Genomic DNA, 19925 nt, shown 5'->3' with positions numbered 1-19925 from the left:
ATATATATATATTATTTACTTTTTTTTTCTTTCTGTAGCTAAGGGCAATAGGTAATGAAGAGCTACTATTGTCTGGCTCAAACAAGATTGGGTCTTTTGCAATATGACCAAAAGCAGAGTGATTGGAGAGTGATCAAAACACGTGTATTACATTTTGTGTTAATTGTTATGGTACCCCAAAACGGCAGTCTATCACTTTGTGCTTTAGATGCTGTGTTCTTCATTATATTAAATTATCAGGTTCAGCAATTTAAGGGAGGATATATTGAAAATTAAAATGTGAAATAATAAGCTGAAATGTTTATATTTCGAAGCAAGTGTTAGATTGTATATTTTGCTTTGTACCATGGCCGTAATAAGTTTCAAGTATCATTATAATATTTCTTTTAAGGTCCTGCAGCTAAGCCAATAGATTGCGAAGAGATACTTCTGTCTGGTTGCAACGAGAGTGGGCCATATGTAATCTGGCCTAGAAGTAGAGTTACTGCAAGAAAATCAATTGACGTTTATTGTGATATGGAAACAGATGGAGGAGGGTGGACGGTATGTTGCGTATCCTACTCTATGTAAACAAAATAAAACTAGCTAGTTTTATATAAACAAGGTTTTTTTTTCGCACAGAAACAGCTTTTTACTTAAAATTATTTTTGAAATGAAATAAACATTTTATGCATTACTAATATAATTGCATACTAATCTGCAATACTAATATAATTTGATTCGTATACATAAAAGTATTAAAGGAAGTTACGGTCAAATTATTTATTCAAATTGAACAGAAACAAAATATCATTGGTTGATGCTTTTATTTAATTTTTGAGCTGTTCACGTTTTCTTAACATGCAATGATCCTATGCAACATGTCCTATGCTACGATGGGATGCAATCTTAGGATGTACAGTGTTTATCAATAGAGAGTTTTATTGCAAATGTTGTTTCGATCTTTAAAAAAAAAAATCAATATGTTAAAAAAAAAAAAGTAGAAAATGAAATAAAAGTAATTTGTTGTTACAAATATTGTGATAGCTATAAGTTTAGGCAGTGTTATTTTTGTTTTTATTAAAATGCAATTATTGTTTCATTTCTTCAGAATCTCCCTCTAACTTAAAGGTTGTGAAGTTCAGGCGCGAAAAAATAAATCTGAAAAAATAAATAGCTGAATATAAAATAAAATTACAATGTCATAATAATAAAATGTGCTGTTGTTTTGAAAATTGGAAACGAAGCACGAGTAAATCAGAGGAGAAAAAAAAAGCATTTATAATTTAATTATAAAAACTTTTGTAATCAACTGAAATTCCCTTCACTCATAGATCTCTCTTAGGTATGCTTATATTTATTCAATTTTTTCTTTCTTCAAACTACGGTTTTCTCTGGCAGTGTCTAATCAATGTTGCAAAATTTGGTGGCAAAACACACCTCATTCTTTTAAGATGATACTACACAATAAAATCAAAATAATTTAATTTGAACTTTTTATGATATTCCTTATAAACTAAGCGAAAATTACACAGGTATATACTGATTATCAGATGTTCTAATGGAACCCTAGCCCTCGAAATTGTTCTCAAGAGTGCCCTAAATGCATCATTCTAAGCAACTATTTCAGTGTTTAAAAGCGTTTAAGATAAATTATTAAAAAAATATTATAGACTAACTACATTAATTGATAATAAAACCTACTTTTAGACAATTTAAATAAAGCTTAGAATTTTATCATTCAAATTTGCATAGTCTTATAAAGAATGCATAAAATTTGATACCAAGATTTAAGGCCAATTTGATCCTAGTCGGGTTTTAGACACAAGTGTTTTTTTTTAAAAATAAACTTAAATAATGTTTGAAGTTACCAGAAAATCATCAATAGAAATGAACTCTGGTTCCAAATCATGTTACATTTGTTATAAATACAGCGATTTAAAATTTCAAATTTTCCTAAACTTCTAAAATATACTTCTATTTCTTTTTTTTTACAAAATATTATTTTTTAATAATCAGCTCACGTAATTTTTAATTGACTTCCGGCAATTTAAAAACTCGCAACCGATTTCTCTTTTTCGTACACAAATAAAACCTTCAACAGTTTCAATTTAAAATGACATTAAGAAAATCAAACTTAATTTGAGTAAGATATAATAAAAATAATAAATAAATTCGTAATAGAAAAGTAATTTTTTAACTACCACCCAACTCAATGCGTGCTCATATTATTTTTGCGAATAATTTTTTTCGAATCTCACAGATATACTTCAGAACAAAATCATCCTATTTGTAGAAGTTTCTCTTGAGATTGGATAACAAGTGTGTATTATATTTGGTTATTTTCTAGTTGGCATTGTTATTACTTCTCTTTCTGTTAAAATGCTTTAAAACAAATATATACACACATTTTATTCATTTATTTTTCGAAACAGGTAATTCAAAGACGAGGAAATTTTTCACGACCGCAAGATTACTTTTACCAAAATTGGGCAAATTACAAATCTGGTTTTGGTCATATTGAAAAGGACTTTTGGCTAGGTAATTCTTAAACTTGACGTATTATAAAACTTAAACAAAATTTATGAATATTTTGTGATACGATGAATGTGATAATTGGCAACAATTCTAATAATTTGACGATAATCTAATATGGAATAGTTAATGGAAACAAGTATTTGTTTTGTGCAAATATTCAACGATTTATTAAAACTTATCTGTGCGTCTTTATCACCTAAAGGAATCAGAGTGCAGTTTTTCAACGGTAAATAATAATCAATTTTATAAAAATCATTTCTCTGCCTGATTTTTTTAATAAATAGTTAGGAAGAGAGACCTGATGAGTGAAACTAATCCTGTGATATATATGTTGTTGTTGCTGCTTATGCCCAATTGACCAACAGAAGCATTAAATCAAATCCATGAATTCATCCAAAAAGCACCTAAAGTACTATTGCAGCAGGGTTGGAGACCAGGTGGCTCTTCTAGCAGCCAATACACGATAGGATGTGGGAGGATGCAGACTGGCTCACATTGTACTTAGGGTAGGGTGGCTGGACTTTAAGGCCCACAACGTGACGTCGGGATCGAGTGTGTCTGCTGCTTTCTAAGTCTGGCAAATAATATATANGGATATATATATATATATATATGACTTTTCCTGACACTGACATATGTACTAACTTTCAAGGGCGCCGGCAGCGGGGTGCAAGGGGGTGCACCCCGCTGCCGGCCCCCCTGGCTTTCTTTTAAATAATTAAAGAGATACAGAAAAGCAATTTTGTTATAAAATTTTTTAATGAAACATATTTTTATTGAAAAATAAATAATTAAGTAATTATTGATACATAACAATTAAAAAATTGTTTAATCAAACAAGAAGTGTAATCGTCTTGCTTGCTGTTCAAATCTGTTTATAACTTTTTCAATGAATTCTGAGCCATCTTTGATTCTTTTCTTATGCACACTGAGCATGCACAAACTTGACAGATATCTAAGCTATATTTTTAAATTTCATTTAATAAAATATAAGTAATACTATATTTTCTATTAGTTATTTAGTTTAACAAAGGTGTATGACACAAACTGACTTCTCACAACTGTAAAACTTCATCAACACAATAAATACCAATGTTAAGCGTGCACAAACACGTTAGTATACGAAACTGCTGTTTGTAGTTATTTGTGTTTCAAAGTCAGTAGCTATGCCAGCGCCATCAGTATAGTTTCTCGTGGCAAAATTTGCAAGTAAAGAAATTCGTCCTTTTTGTTGAAATATCTTGCTAACAGTGAAGAAATGTATACTGAAGAAAATTAACAGATGAAAATATATATAATAACAAAACAAAATGTAATAACAATATTTAAAAAAAAGAACTTTTTTTTGAGGGGGGGTAGTTTGTTAGAGGGTTGCACCCCCTTTTATATAATTCTGCCGGCACCCTTGCTAACTTTGCAGATTTGAAATGATTGAACGCAAAATCATACACACAATCATTAGTTTTTGAACATGTAAGAAGGTCCTTCTGACCGCCATTTCCATGAAGTACACTTTACTGGAAATAGTAAATTATTGAAAGCAGTCTTTTATGTTTTATTAATGAATAACATTTAACAGAAAGTTCCTGAAAATTAAAAAAAATCAAAAATATAATGAGATGCGCAATTAATCTGATCACACACATTCTCTCCAAAGTAATTTATACAAATATAAGTGTCTTATTTGTAGATTTTTAATAGTAAGTAGCATTTGACCGAAATGAAAAAGTTATTGTTTTCAAAAAAGTTCTTTCCCTCAAAATATTCTCACTTAAAGAGTTAAAATGTTATTACAGGTAATGACAAAATTTTCGCATTGACGAACCAAAATCTCTATTCAGTTCGTTTTGAATTAAAAAGTGTGGACGGAGAAAGCAGGTATGCCTTGTATGACAAATTTTGGATAGATGACGAAATAAACAAGTACACGTTGCATATTGAGGACTATAGTGGAAATGCAGGTAATTACAGTTTTTTTTTCTTTTTAACTACTTTAATGTATTTTTTCTTTCAAAAATTAAACTCAAGTGTGCATTTCTAATAAGTGAGAATTATTGTGTAAGTGTTTTTAACTGTTGAAATTAGTGATAGAATGCTTCTTCTTTTTCACTGGCACAACAACCCTGGATGGGCCCTGACCTTTCTCAGAATTCCTTTTAATCTTAAATGTTCCTATTTTACGATTTGCAATATGTCAATATTTTATAGTCATCAAAAATATGACTATAAAATGTCTCCTGTATTACTAGTATTCATAAACAAGGTTTTTTAGGAATAAACATAAAATTCCTTCCTAGATATTAGAGAGTTTTAAATTATCAGAGAATAAGAAGAAAAACATATACACATTTTATAATTAAAAATCTTTATACCGAAATTTCTAAATAGTGTTATTCATATATTTTGCTTTAACTAATGTAATCAAATATTAGATTTTGCCATTCCTTATTAATTTTAATGAGAATAAATAAAAAGTTGTTAAAATATCTATTTTACTAGAATTAATTCTAGAGCAAACTACTTTAATAATTGAAGGTAAAAATATTTGAATTGCGTGAATGGATTCATAAGTATGTGAAAATAAGCAAAAATAGCAGCATTTAGGGGCTCAAATTTTCTACAGCAAATTTTGTAAAACTGTTCAATCTATTACGATAACCATTATATTTTGATGGGTACAAATTAGAATCCGTCGTAAACTGTCAGTGGGCTTTATCTCAAAGTGCTCTATTCATGTTTTTTCCTATGTAATGAATAAATAAATAAATAAATTGATTCTGTGCGTTGTGTACTTAAAGGGGCAATTGCACAACTGCCCAACTTTGGTTTTGTGTCAGATTTCGTTACTTAAAATATTGTACACATTTGAGGTAACTTAGCAAATTTAAAGGCGAGTCTCGAGTCAGTATGTGAAACACCGGTCCTTAGATCTTTAAAATATTCGAAGTAATAAGTCCTTTTCATTTTAAGATTCGTACAAATGAGAATTTAATTGGTTCTGTTTATTTTAAAATATTGATAGCAATGTAAGAGCTTTGCCAATGACATGAGATAGGGAGTCTGGTACTATTTCTCGACACTCGGTTGCCTGACAACTCAATCGCCCGACTCCATTTGCCTGATAACTCATTTGCCTGAAAGGAATGTTTGCTCGACATATCATTTCCCCAATGGATACGATTGCCCGACAACTCATTTCCTGATAGGTACGTTCGCCAGACAGGCATTTGCCCAATAAAAGAAATTACAAAAATAACTGATTGGCAGATATATATTGGCAGAATCGGATGAATCATTAATTTCTGAAAAATACTAATTACTCAGCGTAACTCTTTAGTACAACCCTCCATTACAGCCACCTTACCGATTGATACATTAAGTATGATTTGGTTTCTTAATTCCACAGACGCATTTTTTGCCTTATCACCTATTAAAACAATCGCACTGAACCATTCCTTTTAATATAGCAAGCGACATTTTGCAATTTAATTCCACAAAACCTTTCTATCTTACCACCTACATAATATGAATCACCTTGAAATCCATCTGAAGGAAGGAAAATTAACGCGGCTCTTTGATTTTTATTCCGAGTTACAGTCAAATTAGCAATCGTGTAATTAATATGAATAAGTCCTATAAGCAATAGCTGACAATTTTATAAAAACTATACGGGAAAGTAACGAAAAACTGAATTCATTTACCTTACTTACTAGCCCTATTGGGAAAACGTACCCGTTGAGAAAATAAATTATAACGTAAATATTCGGGCAAACGAACCTGTCGTGAAAACGTAGTAGGGAATTTAAGTTGTCGGGGTACAGAGTGTCGGGTAATTAACCGGAACCCGAGATATGTTTCAACAGATAAGTTTCAAATCAATTAAAAATTCTCCTTTGCGATATACACCTTATTTATTTATTTACAGCTTAAATTCTTGAACTTGTTATTTCAGGTGACTCCATGTTGAAAGTTCACAACAACGCGCGATTTTCAACAAAAGACGTTAAAAACAATCCTGGCAAAACTCACTGCGCTCAAACTTACAAGGGCGGATGGTGGTATAATGAGTGTCATACTGCTAACTTAAACGGATTATATTTGGGAGGAAAACACAAGACTTACGCTGATGGAATCAACTGGATCAGTTGGAAAGGCTATTACGAATCACTGGATGAGACTGAAATAAAAATCAGGTCCAAGACTTTTAAGAAAAGGAATTAGAAATGAACTGCTAATGCAATATCAATACCTCGAAATGTTCATAATGGAGAATCTGAACTTTTCTCACGATTAGTGCTCAAGAAAATTATTCAATTTGAAGAAGATTCAATTGTGATTAACATGACTAATAATGAATTAATTCTATTTATGCCAATTTGATGTGACATTTATTATGTATCTTATAAAAAAATGCCTAATGATTTCATATCTTATTCAATTTTACCGTGTATAGGAATAAATACTTATATCATAACGATTCATTTTTTTTTTATAAAAGTAACAGGGTGTTTTAAAATCCGTAAGTACTCTCGGTTGCGGCTATACAAACAAACTGCGGTGTCATAATAAAATGTCATGCGGTGTCATGCGGTGTCATAATAAAATGTCATGCGGTGTCATAAGGGAAAGTGTAATGAGACCGGGTAGTTAAATTTCTAAGTCCTGTTGGAGCTAAACTGTTTGACTTAGAAACTCTCAGATTTAAACAAATAGTTCATTGTTTAGTTGTGTATCATTCCTGAAAAGACATTGACGTCATAAATTTTTTATAACGGATTTTTTTTTCTGGAAAAAGTCAAATACACCCTAGCCTTGTACCCACTAGTTGGGTAAGATCTGGTGCACATGTTTACTGTATGGGAAATTTTGAAGTACTAGAATAGGTGAAAAAGGAGCAGACTTTTCATTTCATTTTATATGGCTATTTAGGAATATTATGCATGTAATTTATACATCATGTAGTCATAGCCGTAGTGAGCGACGGCCAGATCAAAAAATTCCTTACAAAAAATTTAGTATTCATTAATTAGCTTTTTATAAAAAGGAACATTTTAGAGAATTTCTTTATATCTATATAAAAAAACTAGTTTTGCTTAAAGAGTCTTCAAAAACTTTACGAAGACGAAAAAAAAGTTTTTTTAGATTTGAGAAAGAGCCCGGAAGGAATTTTGTCTTATGGCTCGTAGAATCTTTGTTTGACATAGTTATCTTCTTACTCCGTTGCACTGCAGCTTTCGCGAGCCTAGCATAGACACACATAAAGAGGGTTGAGAGACAAGAATAGTTAGATCTCGGGTCTTACACCAAGAACAGAGGTTATCGAAACAAAACAGAAGTCATGGATAGTAACAGGAGCTTCTGGTTTTGCAGCAATGCGTCACTCGAGGGCGTCTCAAACATGCGGGATCAGATTTAGATCAGGAGAGCATGCTGGGCATTCCATACACCGTATTATCCCAGCTTCAAAAAAGTTTTCCATAAGATGAATTGTATGAGACCTGGCATTATCCTGCATTAAAAGAATCACGAATGACGTCAGCGTAAGATACGACATGGTATCTCCGGCTCTCGTCTGCATATCTTTGAGTCGTCAAATAACCATTCCGTAAAGTAAGAAGATCAGTACGTCCGTCTATGCTGATTCCAGCCCAGGCCATCAAATCTCCTCGTCTGTAATGTAATCTTCCCTCAATGAAAATATGGTTATTTCGAGTGTTTTTTTCTCGCTCTACCAAATCAGGTTTGGTGTTGCACTCGAAACTGAAACTGGTACTGAATCTTACGGTACATTCAAGGTACAAATTTTTAAAGCGAAACAAAATTACATTAGATTTTCCAAATCAAGTTACAGTTATATTTTCTAGGTCCAGTTACAGCTGTTTAATATTTTTACGACAATATTAGAAAATGATTTATATTTTGTGCTGAACACCTAAATTTTTAATTTTTTAGTGTCGAATGCTTTGAAGACATGTCTCATTATAAGAAAAAATATTTCAATACGTGTTATAGAACTGTTTACAGAAAGTCACAGCACGTCAGACCTTTTCCAGCCTCTGAACTGATAAGTTATTCATGTCCCTGTTAACTGTTAAGGATTAAATTTAGTTTTACGTGTTCGTCCTTCCTTTCCCTTGTTTCTTTGTTTTATACTTTTTGAATCTTATATGTGCTCCATAGTTTTTATAAGTGATTAGTGAATTATTGATGAGCCTGCTGGAATCTTAATTTTTGCCCATTCAGTTTCAAATTGCTATCAAACTTAGCGGTCTGAAGAAATGATCAAAACATCTATTTGACTTTTAATAACTCTTGCACCCTAAAATTTAGTTTTTGTTTGCTGGAGATGTTCAATATATCTATTTCATTTTAAATAGCTCTTGTTTGTTCTCTCTGAATTTTAGTTTTGGTCACTGGAGATCGACTCATCTGTTTAGTGTTTGTGATGTATCGATCTATTAATCAGTGGACTGTAACACACATAATAATTTATTTACAAATTTAAAGATATAAAGTTGACCGGATCATTGTGAAGTAACAGGGAGATGCACCCTGTTCCAGAGTTGAATGGTAACTGAATGATATTGACATGAGCGCCGCCTCGTGGCATAATTTGACAATTCTTAACATCATCTTTTTTTGAAGGGCAAGAAGTCCTGAGTTTTTTAGAACCTGATATTGTTGTACAAGTTACTTAATTTTTATTTTAAATTGTTTTAAACGTGGATATTCAACTTATTAACTGAACCTATATTTTAATAATAAACAGTTAAAAGGCTCTCGAATTTGAATTTGTTAATTTTGCTTCTCATGTCAGTTAGAATCTCTCTGGTTAAAGTTTATATTATTCAATGTTCAAAAGGTTAGAATTATTTCAAGTTTGAGAGCTGAAAATCGAAAGAAAAAACATATTTATTATTTAAAACAAGGCATATTATGATTAATAGCAGACGTCGTAGGAGAGGAAAGAAGGTGTTGATAAAGCAAATAAAATCTTTTTTAATGTTGTTAGAATTTTTTTTCTTAAATTCTTTGGATGTTTTAATACTATTTTGCGTAAAATACATTGCTTGTCTTTAATTTTAAAAAAGTTCAGAATGCCATTAGCTGTAAATCAAATAAGCCATAACAGGATCTTGGCCAAAAGGTGCATAAACTATGCAGATGACATNTATGATTAATAGCAAATAAAATCTTTTTTAATGTTGTTAGAATTTTTTTTTCTTAAATTCTTTGGATGTTTTAATACTATTTTGCGTAAAATACATTGCTTGTCTTTAATTTTAAAAAAGTTCAGAATGCCATTAGCTGTAAATCAAATAAGCCATAACAGGATCTTGGCCAAAAGGTGCATAAACTATGCAGATGACATTTATTTATAATTATTTTTATCTTGGAAAACAGAAATTTTTGAAAGTAGTTAGGAAGATTATCCTATTCCGTATTTAAACAAGTTAAAAAAAGGAAAAGGAAAGTTTATATGGTTGGCTTAGAGATATTTTTAATGTAAAGAAAAATTCTTGTATAAAAAAATATCGTCTCCTTGGAGACATAGAATTATGATACACTTTGATTTTAGTTTCGTTTGTGTTTTCTAGTCGTGTATCATTGTCTGAGGGCGCAGCTCAAAGTCAAATATTATCTTTTGAAAACACTTCAAAATGCAGATTTATAAAGAACAAAAAATTTTTTTTTTGATAATGGTTATACTGGGAAGAACCCACCTTATCGTCCTGTCTGGTTCATTCATGTTTAAAGACTGATTTAAACACCTTTATTTAATGTTAAAGTGAGGGATAAAGAGGTATAGAACTCAAAAGAAGACTCAAATGATGTAAGTATGTCTTTTTTGTATGAAATGCTTAAAAAATACATAATAATTGCTATGGTTAAATTATTTTACAAACTTCTTCAAATTGAAATTATCTTATTTTTTTTAATCCATCCCAAATTTTAACCTGTATTAAAAATGCTTCTCGTACTGTGTGAAATAATGCTGTGATTGGCATGATCTTGGAACATTTTATTTTGTCGTAAAATTTCTTCATAGAGTTTTGAATATTTTTACTAAATATGATTGCAAGTTTATTAGTTCTTACGCAGAAAAAAATATCTTGATATTATCGTATTCTATGGTGATGGCATTTCTGGTTAAAAGGAATAAAAATGCTGACATTGGACACTGAAATATACGGTATTTAAACCATTCATTTGGTAATTTTTCCGTTCATATGGCAAATGGTGTACCGGAAATTCTGGTTTTCAAAATTATAGTTCTTATTCTCACACATTTAGTAAAGAATACAAAACTGAAAAGTAAATTTAACCGAATAAATGGTTTATATACCACGGTCTAAGTTATAATGATAAAATTACCAAATTACAAAATTTTTATCACACATTATAAAACTATATTTTATTGTCAATTTTCCAAAAGCATTTGTTAAAAAATTAACCGAGCTTTTTGAAATTCTCATAGAGCAAGAAACACAATGAATTTACATTATTCTGGTATTTTTCACCACATCGTGATAGGAGAATGCAAATTTGAAAAGGTGAACTCATTTATCAGAATGAAGGACAGGTCTCGTCTTCTTGAGAAAGCCAGGGTGCTGATGATGGTGCGTGACTTATTACTATTTTAGCTTTTTAGTTTCTGTGTTTGATCGAATCCCGGTCAAGGCATGAATGATTTTTTATTCTCTGTACTATCTGTCCGTACTGTGGCAGCAACGTTGACCCACCTAATATGGTGCCCCTGAAAGAGTGGCCAACAAATCTGCCCATTAGATGCCTATATGACGAAAGGTCATTCTCCAGGTGGGCATTAAAAAAAGTTACTGCGTCTCTTCATCTGCTCAGTCGCATTTATTCTCGTCCACTGGAGTCCTACATTACGCTGATCGTAAGATACGGTTCTCAATAGATCATCGAAGTCAAGTATTATTGGTCGCAGTCAATGGGTGATTACTTTGATTAGTCTCATCCACTGGAGTCCGACATTGGGCTGATCGTAAGACACGGTTCTCAATAGATCACCGGATCAAGTATCATTGGTTGCAGTCAATGGGTGATTACTTTGATAAGTCTCGTTCACTGGAGTCCGACATTGAGCTGATCAATCGTAAGACACGGAGATCATTGTAGTTAAGTATCATTGGTTGCAGTCAATGGGTGATTATTTTGCTTATTCTCAAACGTAATGAAGGTGGAAAGTATCGTCATCGTTAAGCTGTTCTACCGTAAAGTGCTCAATTCTCAACAAGCTTTAACCCATTGACAGTTCTGCACGTAAACAGTTGTATTTTAACCTGGAGTCTTTTCCCCATAGCAAAACCAGTTTCACCATGTACTTCGACAGCAAAATAGTGTATAGGGTAGAAATATTTCCCAATTTTTCACTTCCGCTAAACATTCAGTGGGTTAAAATTAGTTTAAAAGTTTTTCTTAAAATCAGTTGTCTTCTTTATTTCCCGTTCTTTTTATGACCATCATCACCCTCGATCCCATTTTAGAGACGGTTTCTAGAAACACATTTTCGACATAAAATTGGCCTAAAAATTGTTTTTAAATGTCTTAATTCATAAAAGTTTTTCCTTGCTTCCATACATGGAGAGTTTGGTTCAAAATCTTGCCTTTTTTCAAGATCGATTGAAGATTATTATTTTTGAAATGTTTAAAATAAAATGACAAGTTTATTTGATTAGAAACATATTAACAAATCAGTATATAACAAATAATACAATATACTAATTGGATAAAATTTAAATTTAATCATTTTGAATTGCTTGCGTTGACTGAAAACAGATTTACATAAAGTTTAGTTAAAAAGTAAATGTAGACATTTAAAAAGTGAATATAACTTATTTATAGTTAATTGTTTCTGAAAGTTAATTAAAAATCTCTGTCATAATATGTTACATAGCAAGGAAACTTAAACCATTGACTTTATAATATAAGAAAAAAAGCAACATATATTTAATTTAATTTTAATTTCATGATTTTTAATTTTGGTTAGTAATCAAATTAAAAAATGTAATAAAAACGTAGAATAATATTAAAAAGGGATGATAAATAAATATTATTTGTAACTGCCGTAAGTGATTAAAATATCATAGGATTTTTCTGTTGGATGAGAATGCTCTAAACAATACAAGGAGAATTATCTTTCTGCGATATAAAGAGAAACGTCTATTGAAACACAATTTTATAGGCTGTAAATTACTTTTCTTATTATTAGCATTAGTTTAAAGTTTCGGTTTCATATCAATGCATTCTTAATCTCGTTTTGTAACATTTAAAAACAGGCTTCTCCATCTGTTAATTTTATTGGCCAGTATTTTGGCAACTTGTAGCGGAAAGAACCCTGCAGTGGAATGTGAAGATAACAATAAAGGCCTTACGTATTTGAATCTGGCAAGTGACCTGATTGGAAAAGCTAGAGACAATTATCCAAATTGTAAGTAATTATTTTTCAAGTTGTTGCTCTCCGTAATCACCGTCCTTTGCATACGATTATCATGTTATCTTTGTATATGTTGAAACCTTGACAAAATTAAATTTATAATGTCAGACGCATCATAAGTCAGAAGTTGTTATTTAAATGAGTAATAAAAAAAACTGTTATAAAAAATATGAAGTATACAGCAATGAAGTAAATCACTTTAAGAAATAGAGAAAAATTAGAAAATTTTACTACTGGCTAGTGGATAGTTGTAGAATTTTTAACAGTAAAATCTAGTGATGTGGCTATTTTTCAAACTTGAAAACTTTGAACGATTAAGAAAAACTTAATGTAATTAATGTAAGGTATATCTTTAAATTATTTCTCAAAATATGACAACATTACAAAGTTCATTTCTAATACAAAGAAAAATTTTAAGAAACCAGTGCGAAATAATGAGAAATCTTTAGAATGTTATAAAATATTCATAATAATTCCATATTTATTCTAAAAAGTAATAAAGCGCACACAAAGTTCAGTTTCGACTGAAAAAGTAGCGATTGGGACACGAATGGCAGGCAATTATTTAATCACTATTTGTTATATTTAGTCGGCCTGTGGTGACCGTTAACTGTACCCTTAACTATAAGGGGTCTTAAAAATCAATGCTCAAGTNTTTCCAGGTGTCTCTCCGTTTGGCGACAGGCAATTATTTAATCACTATTTGTTATATTTAGTCGGCCTGTGGTGGGTGTTAACTGTACCCTTAACTATAAGGGGTCTTAAAAATCAATGCTCAAGTTTATGAAAATGGGGGAAGACCGAGATAGATGAAGTTGAGATTTAGAAATCAGAAATTGAGTAGAAAAGGTATGAGGCAGACTGATTTGGAGTCGAATTGTTAAAGAGGCCATGGTTTATCCTTGGCTGTAGTACCAGGAATTAAAATAAGTAGGAATCTATATTATATATAAAAAACTGATGTTTATATAGCTGGAACAATTGGTAGGTGGTACAATTTCTTTCTCGAGTAGTCAACAAAGAACTGAAGAATGATGACTACATTAAATGGTCATCATCATCAGTGACTTACTATGATTACTATGCTTTTACGAACTTGCATATACTTATTTTTTTTTTATCAAACTTATTCACAGAGTGGTTGCTTTTCTGCTGAACTAAATAAATTTAAAAGAAAAAATGGTTTGAACTACTATACTTCTTGTAAACACCGCATATATATTTTAAATATCTTTACCTTAGATTTAAGCAATAGTTGATGAATTTATACACGTATTTCAGGCTCGAATGCTAAACCTTATTTATACTCAAAGCCAATAGATTGTGAAGAGTGGCTGCTAATGGGTTTTAACAAGAGTGGATCGTATAAAATTGAACCAAAAAGCAGACTATTGAATGGGAAATCAATAGACGTATATTGTGATATGGAGACTGATGGCGGTGGCTGGACAGTAAGTTTATAGTTTCAAAACATCGATTATCCTCGATTTATTATTATTTTTTATTTAAAACAGTAATTGAATGTAATTATCCGGTAATAAGAATAAGGTAAGGTATCAAGATATTTAACTATTTGTTGCAATTCCTAAGAAATTGAGCATGGAAGTATTTAAAGAGAGATGAAAATTGTTTTAAAAGTTAAGGTATAAGACATGTATGGAAATACAGTTTGGCTCTCCTTAAGTTTGTGCAAAGTCATTTGACTCCAGTTAGTCTAATAGGAGAAATTATTGAGGAAGAAATGTTTTGCTGCATTTATGCAAGTACTTGATCTAGCTTGAACTTGATCTTAATTCGGAAGCTGTCCAACTTGTTTTTCAGATGTGCTCGTTTGGTAAAAACCTGAGGATTTAGCAGGTATGGGAAATGTGGCAATGCGTTTGAGGCATTCCCGTGATATCGTTGTTTTGTGTGAGTGAGCAATTTTTTGTTGCAAAATGGCTCCCTGTAGCCTTGCTTTGAGTGATAAACATATGCCTGAAGTATGTCGTGAACGTACCACTTGACTGCCATTTCACCGTGGATTGATATTAAGAGTGATCCTGTATCGTATGAGATGGCACCCCATAACATCAAACCAGTTGTGTAAGTGGTGTGTTAAAGTACAGGTGTTCTACAACGGACCCCCGTGCACTTAGGTTAGCACCGCCCTAATTAACTCTGGAATCATAACTTTAGATGACCTGATTTCATTCGGTCGCAGTCCAATCCCGTCTAGAGCAACACTATTCCAAACGGAATCAAGGAAAGGTTGGGCCAATCCTGCATGTTCGATCACACACATTCAGGGTGTCACAGGAATGCCTTCGTCACATTACCATCCTTCGACGACCTACTCGATAGTCAGATTTGTCACCGAACGAACATATCTCTAACCACGTAGAATGGTAAGTTGGACAGACTCCGAGGTCTATTTAGCTGTGTTTCTACAGCAGCTGTGGAATGAGATGCCGTAGGACGCCATAAGGAACTTATATGCCTCAATGCCTGATCGTATCGCATCTTTTATTCATGCCACAGGTGGCCTAAGAGAGTATACTAAAACGTCTACTCATTTGTATTTTTTCCTGTAATGAATGATCTTTTTGGTTTGAATTTTTTAATTACTTATGGTTAAAATAATCATTCTTTTACTTGGCGAAACCCTGAAGCTCTCGAAAGAAAATTTGAAAGATTCACTTAAGCAAAAGGGAAAGGTCTGGAAACCTTTCTCTTCAGTGAAAAGGAGAGGTTTTAGAGGTCTCTTATGCTGCCTTTAGCTAAAATTTTGGCAAGATATCTTCAGAAGCGGAACTTTATTCGTGTAGTATAGAGTAATCAAACATAAAGCTCCATAAACATTAACTTGTGACATTAACTTATATATCACATAAACACATTACTCAGTCTTTATGAAGCTTGTGTACATTTATTTCACTGTACTTTGTACATTAAGAAATTCCTGCCTTTGATTTTTCTTTCTTCTTTAAATAGGTTATTCAAAGGCGTGGGAATTTCCTTAGACCTAAAGATTACTTTTATCAAGACTGGTCAAGTTACAAAACAGGTTTTGGCCACATAGAGAGAGATTTCTGGTTAGGTATGCAATATTATCATATGGTCATAAGCAACGTTTCTGAGGCAGAAATGATAGTAATATTTGTATTTTAAAAACATTGTTTTTGACTTCATTATATTACAGTAAAATAATGAAATATTATAACATTTTTTACAATTATTGCTATTATGTAAGTTGACCATATTTACTTTTAATGCTATTAATAATCATATGTGACAATTAACCATTATTACTTGTTATAATTGCCTGTAGTGGTATTATAATTTCCGGTGTAACTATAGATGTTTTGAATGATCTCTGTTGACTTTGATCATAACTAAATATATACACTGAGAAAAAGAAATATAGTCAAAGCTACCAGAATATGGTGAAATAAGCCACGTTTCTGGCTCTATAAGAACACCAAACATCTCGGTATTTTTTACGAAGCGCTTTGGTCATGGTTTTGGTAAAATTAACAATGAAATATTGTTTTATAATGAGTGATAAAATATGGTGAATGTGGTAAAATTTGGTAATTTTATCATGATAGTTTAGAACATGTGTTAAATTTACTTTTCAGTTTTGTATTTTTTACTTAATGTATGGTAATATATAATATTGAAAACCAGAGTTTCCAGGAAAACCGTTACAGTATGGGAATTTTACTAGAATTTTTCTCCGTGTAGATAGCATACTATATAATTCTTAATGCAAAATAGGACTAGTTCTTGTTTAAAACCTGGCTTGTATATGAATCTTACATTTTTAATTGAATGTCATAATTTTAGGTAATGACAACATATTTGCTTTAACAAATCAAAAGCTCTATTCAGTACGCTTTGATCTGAAAGACGTGGAAGGAGATAAGAAATACGCTCTGTATGACATATTTTGGATTGATGATGAGATTCAGAAGTATACGCTACACATACAAGACTACAGTGGTGATGCTGGTAGGTTTCAAACTTGGTTTTATTCAGTATTTTGCTGTATAGAAATTTGATTAGTTATATTGCATGTAACCTTACTCTACCTATTATCCACCAAAATAAACATGCACCAGGCTTCGATATTTATTTTGATTTTTGGGTTTGTTTTAATATTTAATTTTGCTTTTCGGTGCAATAAATTACTTTCCAATATAGCATTCATTTATCAAATGAGAATTACACGAATTTTAACAAAACGTTGTAAACTTGTTTAAAATACTGAAACGTGATTAGGAGGCAATAAAATATTGAAATAAAATCAAATGTAGCAACACAAAAAAAAGAAAAAAATTTCTTCTTCTCCAGTAGCATCCCTGGGTGGGCCTTGGACTTCCCGATAAGTCTTTTCCAGGTGTCTCTCCGTTTGGCGACTGTCCTCTAATCTTTAGTTTTAAGAATGTTCATGTCCTTTTCGAGACGGTAGATCCATTTAAGGCAAGGTTTAACTCTCCGTCTAGATTTTATATGCTTGGCTAGAAATAATCAGGAATTTTTGCAGGCACTAAAAAGCCTGTTTACTGCGCAAATTACTCAGTGCAATAGACTACAGTAGTAAAAATTATGATACATTTATTTAAAATATAATAGTTTCTAAAACTTAACTTTATAAATTTTTTTTAACTGAACAGTTACAAAAATGCACGCAAAAATCATTTATATTTTAATCCACAAAAATCATTTTAATTTTAATATTAGAGCAAGTTTTCTCTTTATAATCTTATAGTGTTTCTGAATTTATGATTGTGTTTAGTAACTATTGGAAAGTTAGTTCTTGGAAATACATTATTTTGTTTTCAGGTGATTCAATGGAGATGCACAAAAATATGAAATTCTCAACTAAAGATGCTGATAATGATCTTCAGATAAATCAACATTGCTCTCAGAAATATAAAGGTGCCTGGTGGTACAATACCTGCCACACAGCGAATTTAAATGGACTGTATCTTCGGGGAAAACATGATAGCTTTGCAGATGGCGTGATCTGGGAAAGTTGGAAGGGTTATAAGGAATCCTTAGACACTACTGAAATCAAAATAAGATCCAAGAACTTCAAACACAAACCTTTTGTTAAGGAATGTGCGGAAATTCCACAATAGTAAAGATTCACCTTTACATGAATATTCAAATTTGTATGAAGATTTTAATTTATAAAGTAATAAAGTTTTGAAAATGTTACAAACTGTTCTGTTTTCCTGAGATCTTTTATCAATTAAGTAATGGAAGATTGAAATATTTTTCAAACAAAGATCGAAGAAGAGATAGATAACAAATCTGGGGCTAATTTTATTATCATTTTTGTGAAACTATTTGGAATTAAGAATGAAAGATTAAATGTTTTAGCTAAAGATGACGCTTCTTACAAACAATAGGAACGTTTGGTGATAGGGCAAGCCTAGTTATTTTTTTTAATTACACTTAAAAATGTATTGTCTTCCATGTAGATTGCTAACTTTTTCTTACAGTTATGTTACATCAAAAGTAGGATATTCTTCTAAATTGTAACCTAGGTTGCAAAACAACCCCACCATTTAGAACAAATTGAAATCATTGCCTCTTTGAATTACCGAAAAATCGGAGTTTTCGAAATTCGAATCTAGCATATAAAGAGAAAAAAAGAGATCTAAAAAATATATATGTTGGATGGTTCGATTATAGCTTGCTCATTAGCGACTTTAAAATCTTCTGATAAATTTTCAACGCTCTTTTGCACTATTGTTTTCAATAGTGTTATTGAACTATCATGTCTTTTAATATACCATGATTCTTAGTGCACATAGTCTTGTTGATCACGATTCTTATTTTTCTGATTCATGAAATAGAGCTTTAGCTGATAACTTTCAGAAAACACATAGTGTCAAAAAATTTCTCTATTTTTTTGGTTCTAATTAATTTTTTCTTTATTATTTATGAAAAAAGAAGCATTTTTGCTGTAATCGAAGTCAAAGTTTAACTAGTTTAGTGGCTCTAATTTTCGAAACAAAGGTTTTAAATAATAACTGCACAGCTTTGATGGAACAACTCAAAATGTCTAATTTTGATTTTGTGTATGACAAAAAAATTATTACTACTACCTTGTAACATGTCTAATTAAAGAGAAAAAAATTAATAAACTTATGATACATTTCAGAATCTTTTTATTTAAGCAGGAGATGAGCTGAATTAGAAACTTAATTCAAACAAGCGAATCCCAAAAATTTGTTTCTTTTTTTAACCTACGATTAAACTTAAAATTACAAAGAATACTTCATTGGATAGTTGACAGATATTTATTGACGGGGAAAAATAATTTTCAAAAAAGCATTTTTTTTGATAAAATAAATATAAAAAAGAAAATATAAGGACATTTAAAAAAATAACATTTTCACTCAGAAAACGATTAGGAGAAAAAGTTTTGTTTTTAATACCGCCATTGGATACCTGCAAGTGACGTCATTGTAGGTAAATAATTGCATTTTTCTATTCAGAATCCAATCACGTTTGACACACGCGTGTGACGTCACTTACAGGTATCCAATTAAATCTGATTTAAATCACATGGTTAGGCATTGTCACTTCATTTCTTCTGGAGTTGCTAGTATCCAATTCTATCCTAAATTATTTCAGCAACTACAGTAATTTGTTCCTTTACATGAAATAAATTTTATTTTGCACCCTGTGAAAAATTTTGAAGGACGGTGAACCATAATATGATTCACGTTTTCTGCAATCTTAATAGGGTCCTGAGTAAAATCATATTATTGCACTTCTTAAAATTGATAACATAATGTTATGGTTTGTCTTGAATGGGAACAAGATTCATTGTAACACCTAATTCAAGTTGCAACGAGTGTGTACAGTATTAAGGCTCGAGGTACCAATCATATGATTCGACGTTGAACCCATTTTCTTGAGATAGTACCGCCTTTATATATAT

General features: G+C 31.2%; 2 protein-coding genes across 2 annotated transcripts in view; both read left to right on the top strand.

Annotated features, from left to right (window-relative positions):
- The window catches only part of LOC122268380 (techylectin-like protein), an 11156-nt gene extending 4165 nt beyond the window's left edge, over positions 1-6991 (top strand). Inside the window, exons 3-6 of the mRNA XM_043050862.2 lie at positions 392-543; positions 2415-2520; positions 4314-4478; positions 6470-6991. Coding sequence (XP_042906796.1) covers positions 392-543; positions 2415-2520; positions 4314-4478; positions 6470-6738 — 692 coding nt within the window. The 3' untranslated portion in view covers positions 6739-6991. The remainder of the gene's footprint in view (positions 1-391; positions 544-2414; positions 2521-4313; positions 4479-6469) is intronic.
- A 3207-nt stretch (positions 6992-10198) lies between these two features.
- On the top strand, positions 10199-18191 carry LOC107440606 (techylectin-like protein). Its single transcript, XM_016053580.3, has 6 exons — positions 10199-10351; positions 12825-12976; positions 14264-14433; positions 15956-16061; positions 16811-16975; positions 17810-18191. The coding sequence occupies exons 1-6, from the start codon at positions 10347-10349 to the stop codon at positions 18106-18108; spliced, it is 897 nt and encodes a 298-aa protein (XP_015909066.2). The 5' UTR covers positions 10199-10346; the 3' UTR covers positions 18109-18191.
- The last annotated feature ends 1734 nt before the right edge of the window (positions 18192-19925 follow it).

The sequence above is a fragment of the Parasteatoda tepidariorum genome, chromosome 1 (assembly GCF_043381705.1).
Source record: "Parasteatoda tepidariorum isolate YZ-2023 chromosome 1, CAS_Ptep_4.0, whole genome shotgun sequence".
Classification (NCBI taxonomy): domain Eukaryota; kingdom Metazoa; phylum Arthropoda; class Arachnida; order Araneae; family Theridiidae; genus Parasteatoda; species Parasteatoda tepidariorum.
Note: the sequence above shows the minus strand (reverse complement) of the source record. Positions and strands in the feature narration are given on the sequence as shown.

Bases quoted from the DNA above. Each gene is read 5' to 3' on its own strand.
- LOC107440606 (XM_016053580.3), top strand. The intron at 14,434-15,955 runs GTAAGTTTATAG...TTCTTTAAATAG, and splicing joins CTGATGGCGGTGGCTGGACA to GTTATTCAAAGGCGTGGGAA. The intron at 16,062-16,810 runs GTATGCAATATT...TCATAATTTTAG, and splicing joins AGAGAGAGATTTCTGGTTAG to GTAATGACAACATATTTGCT.